The 11606-nt window shown below is 49.7% G+C and overlaps 1 protein-coding gene across 1 annotated transcript in view; it reads left to right on the top strand.

Annotated features, from left to right (window-relative positions):
- The first annotated feature begins 9570 nt into the window (after nt 1-9570).
- Nucleotides 9571-11606, top strand: part of C12H3orf70 (chromosome 12 C3orf70 homolog) — a 47183-nt gene continuing 45147 nt past the window's right edge. The window contains exon 1 of the mRNA XM_036203858.1: nt 9571-9955. Coding sequence (XP_036059751.1) covers nt 9766-9955 — 190 coding nt within the window. The 5' untranslated portion in view covers nt 9571-9765. The remainder of the gene's footprint in view (nt 9956-11606) is intronic.

The raw sequence follows: 11606 nt of genomic DNA, 5'->3' as shown, positions 1-11606 counted from the left end.
CATTCTCAGCCCTTGAAGTATTTGTAACCAAAAGGCAGATATACCCACAGCCCTCCTGACGTCATGTGTATAAATTGACTGCCCCATGGTATGGTTAAGGGGAAGGTTTTTATTGTAGATATGAGAGAGAGAACAGCCAGAGGCATCAAGAAGAATCCAGATCAGAGAGAAAGAAGTAGATTGAATATGGCCAGCAGACTGGATGTGGCTAGGGCTATCTACAAGAGGGGGCAGAAGACAAGGTACAGAGAATAGAGAACACACAGTGAGAGAGGCAGGAGCAGAGCACAGAGTGACCATCGCAAGATTAGCAGGGTTATAAGGAGAATGAGTAGCTGATGGGTGGGCAGCCATGAGCTGGAGGGAGTTCAGGGTAGGGGAGGAAGTGAGAAGGGCTGGGATGCTAGCATGGGCTTTGAAGTGTGTGACAGGTACTTGTAATACTGACTCTGGAAGCCAGCATGAGCTTTGTTATGCTAACAGGAGCCACAGTTCTCCTGCCAAAGGTAAGGGAAAGGACTCCTTTTGGTAGTCATTAGGGAACTAGTTTCACAAGGTCCTGGGGAATGCTAGCTTTTACCTAAGCACCAGAGATCCTCCTGTAGCCCAGGTTGAGCTCAATATTTGAACTGCCTATTGGAGTTTGGGGAACTGGAATTTCCTTTGGACCTGACACTAAGTACTGAGAGTCCTAGCAGGAATGCTCCAAGGTAGCTCCTCCTCTTCTTCAAGGAAAAATGATGTTTTATTTTGGCCTACATTTTCAGGGGGTGGGGGCTGCAGACCGTAATGGTGGGGAAGTCATAGAAGCAGGACCTGAGGCTGGCTCAGCAGTAAGGGAGGCTGAGGTGGCTCCTCTGCTTCCTGGACAGACTGGCCAGGATATTCTCTGTGCTGATGTGCCTTCCCATGGGTGATCATCACCGCCATTTCACAGCTGTAATATTGCCAGTGCCTGTCTTGTGCCAGGAACAACACTTGGCATTTAGCAATAATTTCTGCATTCTATTACAGCAACCCCACAAAACTGACACTTTCAACACCTTATAGCTAACAAAATGCTGCTTGAGAGAGAATAATGAACTTGGCCAGGGACACCCATTGGCAAGCAACAGACACGAGATTTGAACTCAGAGTTGACTGACTTCCAAGCTTCTGTCTTTTTGGTCTTCTGGAGCAACTTGGTCAGGAGTGCCTTGGCTTTCTCTGAAGCAGGAGTTAGCCTTGTAGATAGCAGGGCATTTCACACATTCGGCTTCGATGCCAGAGAGGATCCAACCAGGTTCCCACCACACTTGTTATGTCTCCTCCAGAATGAGTCTCCTCTTCGTTTAATTGTCATTCTCCTGATGTACCACTCATCCTTATCCCTCACCAGCTTTATCTGAGATCTCAGACTCAATCATACTTCAAATTTAAGATATATCTTAACCAACCAGCCAATTCAATTTTTGCCAATTAAAAACTCAAATGCATTTATTGACAATTTCACACATGTTCACAACATACTGTGATCATTTTCACCTGCATTATCTACTCTTATTCTCCTTCCCCTATCTCTAAACCCAATGAGAAATTAAACAAAAGGAGGAGACAGAGTACTCCTAAAGTATGGAGAAGACTTTCATTGTCGATGTAAGGCAGAAAGCAGGCTGAACAAGGCTGGCAGACTAAACTGGACCATGAGAGGAGAGAGGAGGAAGAAGAGCAAAGAGGAGCCGCCAATCAAGAGGAAACAGCCCTTGCCCAGAGACCCAGAGACCAGTATAGCCAGGTGGCTGAGTTATTATAGGGATCAGTCTTGGGGAAGGGAAATGAACCCCAACTCTGGAAGTGAGAGATTTAGGGTAGGGGGCGGGGTGAGGCTGGGAGAGCTGGGAGGAGCCACAGGTACTGAGGGATGCTGGGAGAGCTGGGAGGAGCCACAGGTACTGAGGGATGCTGGAAGTGCTAGCCAGTGTCCGCTTTGATATGTTTATAGGCACCTGAGTTAGCCATTTGTTCTGGATTTCTGATACCCTCTTCTTCTCAAGTCCACTACTTACTTTCCTATCTTCGTGACCCACTGAGTTGCATTGGAGTTGTTTGCATAAGCATGGATTGTGTTAGGGATGTTATTGGAGTGTGGGCAACTTACCACTGGCCATGCCATGAAAGAAAATGAGTCCCCCTCTCCCAGAATCATTAGCTGCCCATAGCTCCTCAGGGAGGGGTGGGGCCTCACAATACCCTCCCTGTCTGTGGAAGAATGCAGTGTTAGGTCTGAAACCCTGAACAAAAGGCTAACTGAGATGCTTATTAACATATCAAAGCGCTGGGCGGTGGTGGCACATACCTTTAATCCCAGCACTCGAGAGGCAGAGGCAGGTGGATCTCTGTGAGTTCGAGGCCAGCCTGGTCTACAGAGTGAGTTCCAGGAAAGGCACCAAAGCTACACAGAGAAACCCTGTCTCAAAAAACCAAAAACATATCACAGCCTACTCTAGCCACCAGCTTCTCCCAGCACCCCTCAGGCCCTACCTGTTACAGGCTCCTCCTGGTTGTCATACCCTGCGCCCTACCCTGAACACTCCAACCCCAGTGCCGGGCTGCCCTTCCCCCAGCTGATCTTCCCTATACAATTCAGTCATGGAGGCTACCAAGGCCCTTTTTGGCCCTTTCGGCCTCTTGGTCTTCTGGCTCTCCCCTTTCCTCTTCCCCCTCTCCTCACATGGCCAGGCTCTGTTTGCTGGTTGTGTTCACACTGGACTCTCCCAGATGTCAACCCCTTAGGAGCAGCCATGTCCTCTTTTTCTTCCTTCCTTCCTTCCTTCCTTCCTTCCTTCCCTTTCTTTCTTTCTTTCTTTCTTTCTTTCTTTCTTTCTTTCTTTCTTTCTTTCTTTCTTTCTTTTTCATTCAGATGGAATGATGGTAAGCTCCATTTTGGGCAAGTCTTACACAGGTAGCCACATCTGTTATGGGCTCCTGGATTGCAAACCACTTCATGGCCAGAAGAGTCTTTTGTGCATTCCTTCCTATCTTTTTGGCTTTTACATTCTTTTTTGCTCCTTCCTCCATGATGTTACCTGGGCCTCACAGGGGTGCTTATCCATGTCCTACTTAGGCCTGATGCTCCTTTGTTTCCTGGCTAATGACCACCATTGCCCTAACACTTCTGCTCTCTAGAGCCAAATCACCTCAAGTCTTGCTGATTTCATCTCCTCAGGATTTCCCTTGCATTCATGCTTCCCAGACTAGCAATCACCTCATTCCAGCCTTGCCCCATTTAAGGGGTCCCGGGGCTTTCCAGTATTAGTATATAAAGTGCAAATTTGACCCTAACACTCTGTTCCTCTGTTAATCACTTACTGAGATGTAACAAACTTCTTCACAACTTAGTTGATGAACACAACATAAACTTATTATCTCCCAGTGTTCTGTGGGGCAGGTATCTAGGGGCAGCCTAGTTGGTGAGAGGTCTCTTTAAGGCTACAGGACTGTGTTTTGATCTGAGGGTTCAGGTGGGCAAATCTACCACCAATCTTCAGTAGCTATTGTCAGGTTTGGGTTCTTGCCAGTCATAGGCTGGAGAGTCCTTGCCATAGGGTCACTCATAGTGTCCCCAGAGTCATTAGAACCAGGGCCTGGAGCTGACAAGTTAGGCTTGGCCATCCATCTTAAATAAGCCAACCAAACAGAGAGGTAGCAATGGGTCACAGAGAAAGGAGACTTAGTCAATGTTGGGAACACATAGGAAGGAGGAATAAAGAGGTTCAATGACTCTACGTTCACCTTCGAGGTCCTGGCATGAGGCTTAGGTTTAACTAGGCATCTGGAGGTATGTATAAGTAAGAGTCATAGTGTCCCCTGACCCCATCATCCACCCATCAGTGTCTTCAGCTGCAGTCTCTCCTGCAAAGTTGTCACAACTGTGAAATTGGAGACAAATTCCTCTCCTGCTGGTCAGCATTTTCTTTCTCTTAGCGTGAGATTCCTGGGGAATCCGGTTTCTTGAGGGAACCATTGTTTCAGCCAAAAGGAAGGGTGCAGATGCCTTCAGAATATTTTGTTTCCACCAGACTGGTTCCACGAGGGCTGTTGACAAGAGGCCAACACAAATCACATTCTTTGCAACCTAATCTTGGAAATGCTCCCACCTCTATTTTTGAAGTTGCAATTGCTCCATCCGACCCATATTTTTTTTTTTCAAGAAGACAGCAGAGCTGGCCCAGGCCGTGCTGGCTGCCCAGTGTGCGCTGCCCTCTCCCTGGCCTTTGTACAGCCAGTGCATTCTTGCTGAGACATGTGTTTTGATGGCTTTGATGGCTCTGGGCAGAACTGTGCTTCCATCCTGTCCTTGTTTAAACCCGTACAAGCAATTACCTTTTATAATCCTAGGCTCGCTTTAGGTAGCCCCTTCAAATTGTCTCCAGCAAACTGTTAGGATGCTGTGTCACTTTCCCTGGGGAGACATGAACAACATCTCCTTACCCCGGGATGGTGGGGGGCACCCGGGACTAACTAGAGGAAGGATTCTGTGTAAGTCTAGCTTAGCGAGCCAGTGAGTTTCCTGAGGATACTTACTGGAGCCTGGGTGCCTCACAGGCAGCTGCATCGCTGAGAAGCCCACCCCAGAAGGAGGGGCAGAAACTGCATCCCTGGAGCTCCCTGAACACCCTGTGCTCGGCTGAGTTGATCGGAGACTCCCCTCTTCACAGCAGTTGTGAGACCTTGTGAGTCCTGTAACTTTGGGCCCCCCTTCTCCATCTAGGAGGGAAAGTTCCCATTTAAAAAATGCTACACAGGCCCGGCGGTGGTGGCGCATGCCTTTAATCCCAGCACTCGGGAGGCAGAGGCAGGCGGATCTCTGTGAGTTCGAGGCCAGCCTGGTCTACAGAGCAAGATCCAGGAAAGTCACAAAGCTACACAGAGAAGCCCTGTCTCGAAAAACAAAAAACAAAACAAAACAAAAAGGCTACACAGATGAGACCAGGGAGGCTGCAGGCACACTGCAGGCATGGGCTTGTACCTGAGTGTTTGGTATGCTGGGCACAGGCAGAGGGCTGACTGCAGGCTGTTGTCCTCACCTGCACTCTTGAGTCAGCCACTGTGTTCTAGATGGTTCTTTACTGATACCATAACCTCCCAGTGCTTCCTGCAATGGGCTACTTGAGCCTTGTTTAATTCTGTTTCATAGGTTCATCTTATTTTTATGTCTGTGTCTGTGTGTGTGCCATGGGCACATGCCTGTGCTTCTCCAGCACACCACTCCAACTAGGCCACGCCTCCCAGTCCTTCCCAAACAGTCCATCAATGGGGAACCAAACATTCAAATATATGAGCCCAAGGGGCCATTCTCATCTAAACCCCCACACCCGTGTGCTCTCACAGTCCCAGTTCACCCTGGTAAATACGCTTGTCTACCCAGGTGCAGAGCCATCTCCTCAAAATGGAGTCATAATTTGCTTGTACAGTGGAGCCTCTCAGGGCAAGGGACAGCCTGAAAAACCACTGTTTTATACAATGTGGAGTCACTTAGGACAAGGTACCACCTGATCTCAACAGGCTTCAAAGTAATCTGTTCATTCTGGGAACTGTTGATTTAAAAATTAGGAGTTTTGTCTTTCCATACTCTTCAAAATATTCATCTCTCTCTCTCTCTCTCTCTCTCTCTCTCTCTCTCTCTCTCTCTCTCTCTCTGTGTGTGTGTGTGTGTGTGTGTGTGTGTGTGTGTGTTGTGTGGGGAGAGAGAGAGAGAGAGAGAGAGAGAGAGAGAGAGAGAGAGAGAGAGAATTGGTTTTGGGGATCCAATTCAGCTCCCTTCACATCTACCACTGAGCTACATCTCCAGCATAGTTGTGAACATTTTGATATGTCCATTTAACATGATTTCCCGTATGCCTCTGATGCATCTAATACAATGTCAAGTGCTGGGAATAAACAGTACCTGCTAGACTATTTGAGGTGCCACGTAGAGGGACAGCAGGTTCTTAAGGTTGCAAAGGAAACTGGGCATGGTGGCACAGGCCTAAACTCCCAGCTACTTAGGATGCTGAAGCAAGAGGATCTGCAAGCCTGAGGGCTGCCTCTGCCTCTGCCTCTTAGTGACAGCCTATCTCCAAATACAAAGTGTAAACAGGCCTGGGGTAGTAACCATATGGTTGAGCACCTGAGGCCTCAAGTTCAACCTCCAGTCCTGATAATAATAATTAATAATAGTAATAACAACAGTGATGATGATGATGACAACCCAGAGCGAACTAGACAAGGACTTCAGCAATTGAGCTCAAGCAAGATCCAGAGTCAACAATCAAAGCAAAAGAACTGGGAGGCTAAGGGCAGGCAGAAGAGAGTGGCACACTTCCAGGAATACAGCAGTAAATATAACAGGTGGGTGGGCTGTGGAGCCTAGAGAGAGGTTCCTTTTGAACCTCTGTTGTGGTGGTTTGGAAGAAAATGGCCCCCAAAGGGAGGGGCACTATTGTACGGCTTTGTTGGAGTAGGTGTGGCTTTGTGGGAGGAAGTGTGTCCCTCAAAGGCAGGCTTTGAGGTCTCATATATGCTCCAGCCACGCCCAGTGTCTCAGACCACTTCCTCAGCTACCTCTCCAGCCCTATGTCTGCCTACACACCACCATGGCTCACTATGATGATAATGGACTGAACCTCTGACCTGTACGCCACCTCAATTAGCTGTTTTCCTTTATAGGAGTTGCTGTGGCCATGGTGTCTTCACAGTATGTAACTAAGACAGTAGTTCTAAGGCAGTCTCTCCTAGAGAGAGGGTTGAGAGGAAAAGGTCTCTGGTTGTGAATGTTTGAGATGCTCTGTTGGTTAGTTTATGTCAACTTGATGCAAGCTCAGGTCATCACATCACTTAGGAAGAGGGAGCCTCAACTGAGAAAATGCCTTCATCAGATTGGCTTGTATGCAAGTCTGTGGGAGTATGTATGTATGTATGTATGTATGTATTATGTATACGGCACCAGATCTCATTACAGATGGCTGTGAGCCACCATGTGGTTGCTGGGAATTGAACTCAGAACCTCTGGAAGAACAGCCAGTGTTCTTAACCTCTGAGCCATCTCTCCAGCCTTTTTTTTTTTTTTTTAAATGAGTGATGTGAGCAGTTCTGCTCTGGGCAGGTGGTCCTAGGTTGTATATAAGAAAGCAGGCTGGGAAAGCCATGGAGAAGCCAGCCAGTAAGCGATGTTCCTCCATGGCTCTGTTTCAGTTCCTGCCGCGACTTCCTTTGACAACTGTCTATAACACGGAAGTTTAAGATAAAGCAAACCCTTTCTACCCTTTTATTAGCGTTTTATTACAGAGATAGAAAACAAAGCAGGACAGGGACTAATATGGAGCATCTGCAGCAGGGGCCAGGTACAGGGCAAGGTAGTACAGGAAAGCGTGACTGCATCTGAGTCTAAAGATGCTGTTCTTATCACCACACTGGAGCAAAGGCTGAGTCCAAGCTGTGCTAATGGCCTTGCTGAACAGACTTCTTCCTTCCTCACAGGCGGCTCCCAGTTTAGCTGTACTGCATTTGGAAGCTGATGCCCCCTGTCATCCTGTGATTGGTTTAATATGACTAGCAGCCAGATTGCTGGTAGCTGATTCATAACCACGATGCTTGGTTGCTTGATTAGGTAACCAAAACCTGTTCTGTAAAGACTGTTTTTAAGTATTCGGAGGGTTGATGTGCAAAAACAACATACATTAACAATAGACAAAGAGGTATACTGTGACAGGAACAAGTTATCCAGCTCTTCACATTTGAACCTGAAGATTCTAACTGTAGCGTTATAGCCAAGCAGACAAGTCACAGCCCTTGCCAAGACTGATCTTGGATGGCTATGAGTGTCTGCCATCTTAAGTCTCTGGGTCATGCACAGCTTGGCTAGGAATAGTCCCATCGTGTGCAGGTGGCACACAAACACTCTACAGGCAAAACAGCCATACATACAAAATAATAAAATTTAGAAAAAATTGATTTGATAATATAGCAATAATGTGGTGTGGATTCCTTTTTTTTTCTCTTGCTGAAGTTATTCTGAGATGGCTATATTAACAGCAGGGATGCATGGATGCTATGAGTCAGCAGTGAGCTGCTTTGGGACTTAAGGGGGTGGACACCTGGGAAGTAGGTGAAGCGATGACACCTTATGTTTAACGCTGTTTCAGCGGTAGGTTAATGAGAAGCCAGAGTTTGTGACTTAGAACAGACAGCCTTTGCCGTCTGGATCTCCCTCTATCCCTGACACATGAAGATTTCACTAGAGTCAGACGTATGCAAATTAGATTTCCCTTCCTAAGCCAAGGTTAAATAAGAGGGAAAATTATGAAAGGTTGCTTATGGCAGCAAAGATTTTTGCCGGCTTGCGGACGAATTTCCTTTAAAGCCAGGCTAGATCCCATTGCTAAGCGGGAAGGGAATAAGGTGGAGGGGAAAGGAGATCCCGTTATAAGCGCTTTCCAGTCCAGCATCTGTGCTGAGAGGTTCTGACGGACCCTCGGTAATTACAGGCATTTTCCTTGGCCCTGAGAAGCATTTGGCAAGGAAGCCGAAGGAGGGCGTTCCCCCTTTCCGTGTTTCTGGCTGGATCCTCGCACCCATTGCAGGGAGAGCCAATTCCCAGCGCTGCTCCCTAGGAAGAATGATTTCTTGCCTCTTCTCTGGTTCAGCCTGGGATGGAAAACCTATCTGATGCAAGTTGTGGTCAGGAGGGAAGACAGACTTGGGGAGGTGGGAGGGGACGCTGCAGCCTACGCAGCCACACCCATTGGCCAGGCTGGGCCCCAGGGCAGTCCCATCTATGTGCCCACGTCCGTGTCAACTCCACAATACACTCCATGTATAAGCTCTCTACGCCATTCCAGCCCACCGCACGGCCACACACACTCATGTTCAACCTATGCAGTTAATCACGCTCACACACTGTGGCGTCCACACTCACTCCCCCGCCCCCCCCCCCAACTCGACCACTCGACTGTACGCACAGGCCACACACACATAGACATTACAGGTCACTCAGTGAACACCCCTACCCCCATCTATCAGGACACAAGCCTAACACAACCTCCCACCCCAGCTGCCCGACGCCCCCGAACCCAGCACTAATTCCGGGCGGCTGGCGCTGGGAGGAACCCGCCTGGTCTCGGGTCACTGTCGGACCGCGGCGGGGACGAGTACGAGCCCCGCAGGACGCCGTGGCACGCCGGGGAGGGAGTGCCAGGGCCAGGCTGGACCGTGTGCCGAAAGGATGCGGGAGAAGGCAGCTGTAGCCAGAGCCACCCCCACCCCACCCCACCCCACCCCACGAGAGGGCGGGCGCGTGCGGGACGTGTGCGTGTAGGGACCCAGCTGACCGTCCTCGCGGCCCGCCCTCCGCCCCGACAGGCACGTGGGACCGACTCGCGGGGGCTAGGCTGGCCGAGGGGCGCGGCGGCCTAAGTGTGCGCGTGCGCGTGCAGGCGTGGCGGCCTGAGTGGGTGGGGGGAGCAGAGAGGAGGGAGCAGCGGGGAGGACGAAAGAGAGAGAAGGGAGGTGGGAGCGGGCAGGAGGGTGGAGAGGAGAAAGAAGGGAGGAGGGAGCAAGGAGGAGGGCGCAGGAGAAGGGACCAGGGCGGCCGGAGGTGGCAGGCCCGGCCCGGTCGCTGCGCCCTCCCGGGGCGGCTCCTCCGCCAGCCGGTCCCCGCCGCGCCTCCTCCAGCCCGCAGCTCGCCCGCGTCCTGCCCGCCCCGCGCCTCTGCTCCCGGCCTCCGGCCCCCGCTCCGCGCCGGGAGAGATGAGTGCGGCCGCGGCGCCCGAGCGCGGCTGGAAGAGCGAGAAAGTGGACGAGGCGCAGGCCCTGGCGCGGAGCTGCGCCGCCCGCAGACCCGACTTCCAGCCGTGCGACGGGCTGTCCATCTGTGCCACGCACAGCCACGGCAAGTGCTTCAAGCTGCACTGGTGCTGTCACCTGGGATGGTGTCACTGTAAGTGGAACCGCGTCGGCTTGCGGTCGCCCGCCTGCGGCCCGGCGCTGCCGGGACGACGGGAGGAAATCCCCCGGGAGCCTAGCTGCAGTCACAAAAGGGGACAGACCTCTCTGGCCCGGGGAAGCCTGTGTCTGGTGTTCTTTCATGTACTTGCTTAGAGGTGGTAAAGCCGCCAGAGCGCGTGCCTAGTGGCAGGGAGCATTTTCAGGGGTGGGAGTAGGCACGGACATGCCCCGTTCACTTTCTTGCTGTTTAACAGAAAGCTCAGAGAAGCCCAGGTGATTCTCATTTATTCAGACTGAGAAAGAAGTATAAAGGATGCTTTCTGAGAAGTTAAAGAGAACAGTTTGAAGAGCTAACTCCTTAGACACCCAGTTACAGCATTTGAGCCAAGCCAGAACTAGTCCAGGCCAGGCCCTTTCTGTTTATCCTGCAAGTTTTAAATAGATTAAACTTAAGTATCCATTTAATCAGAATTCCACAATTTGATTACTTCGGCGTTTAGCTTAATCTGACTGATGAATCATTTCTTTTTAGAAACATTCTGAAGTCTGTTTCCACATAATCGTAGATTAGAGGGCTTTAGAGTGTTTAAGACACATTTTCCAAGTGATCTTCAATCAAACTTATTTTTCCTGTTATTCAGAAGCAAATGGCTCACAAGGAGAGATGCAATATGTAACAAATCTTTATTTGCTTTAATTGAGGATATTTGAATATCTCTGTTGGATTATGAATTAAAGGATAGAGAGTCTTTGCTTTTCCTTATAGACTCAGCAAGCACTGGTTTTGTTGCTGTTTCCTCTGCTGATGGGGCCAAACAGGAAGTTTTTGCTTCTCACCACAACTGTGGCTTCAGAGTAGGAAATACAGGTCTGAAGTACAGAAATGGGATGCATTCGATGGGAGTCCACCTCCCGCAAGTGTCCTGTTCCTACTGTGGGATGTGAAGAAGTTAGGATGGGCCTGGCCATTGCCTTTCTTACTTAGGCACTGCCCCTTCCAGGTGGAGTTGACTCCTGGGAAGTACGAGTCTGCTCAAACCGATTTCTCCTCGTTGATGAGCCTTGATTCCCCATAGTCTTCCTGATCCACTCTTTCCTCTGTTCTTACATGTATCTTATGAAATCTTGTGTGTTTGTGTGTGTGTGTGCGCGCGCGCGCGCGCGCGCGTGCGTGTGCAAGTGTGTGAGTCATGACTCACATGTGGAGGTCACAATTTTGTGGATTTTGGGGAATCCAGCTTAGGGGGCCAGGCTTATGAAGTCAGTGTCTTCAACTCACATCTTGCTATCTCCCTTCTTACTACATCTTAAATTCTTCTCAAATCATGGTGGTCTCCACTCCAGATATGCATGTTCGAATATACGAAGACTTTCTTGCACACATACCCATTTTTTCTCTGCATCCCAGGTTTGAATTTCATGCTCACTGAATGACTTAGTGGATGGAGATAGCCACCATTTTTCACTGAGACCATTGTTTTGTCCTGTTTCTGGACCGCCTGCCATTCCCGGCTGTCCTTCCTCTTACAGAAAAGTAGCCCTGTTCCTAACCATCCTGGTTGTTTGTTCTGAACATGGGTGCTGATGTTAGGTGAAAAATACCTGAGTTCTGGTCCGGCCAGTGGGGACCAGGACTGCCGCCT

Source organism: Onychomys torridus, chromosome 12, assembly GCF_903995425.1.
Source record: "Onychomys torridus chromosome 12, mOncTor1.1, whole genome shotgun sequence".
NCBI lineage: Eukaryota > Metazoa > Chordata > Mammalia > Rodentia > Cricetidae > Onychomys > Onychomys torridus.
The sequence above is the reverse complement of the archived record's forward strand: the minus strand, read 5'-3'. Positions and strand labels throughout refer to the sequence as shown.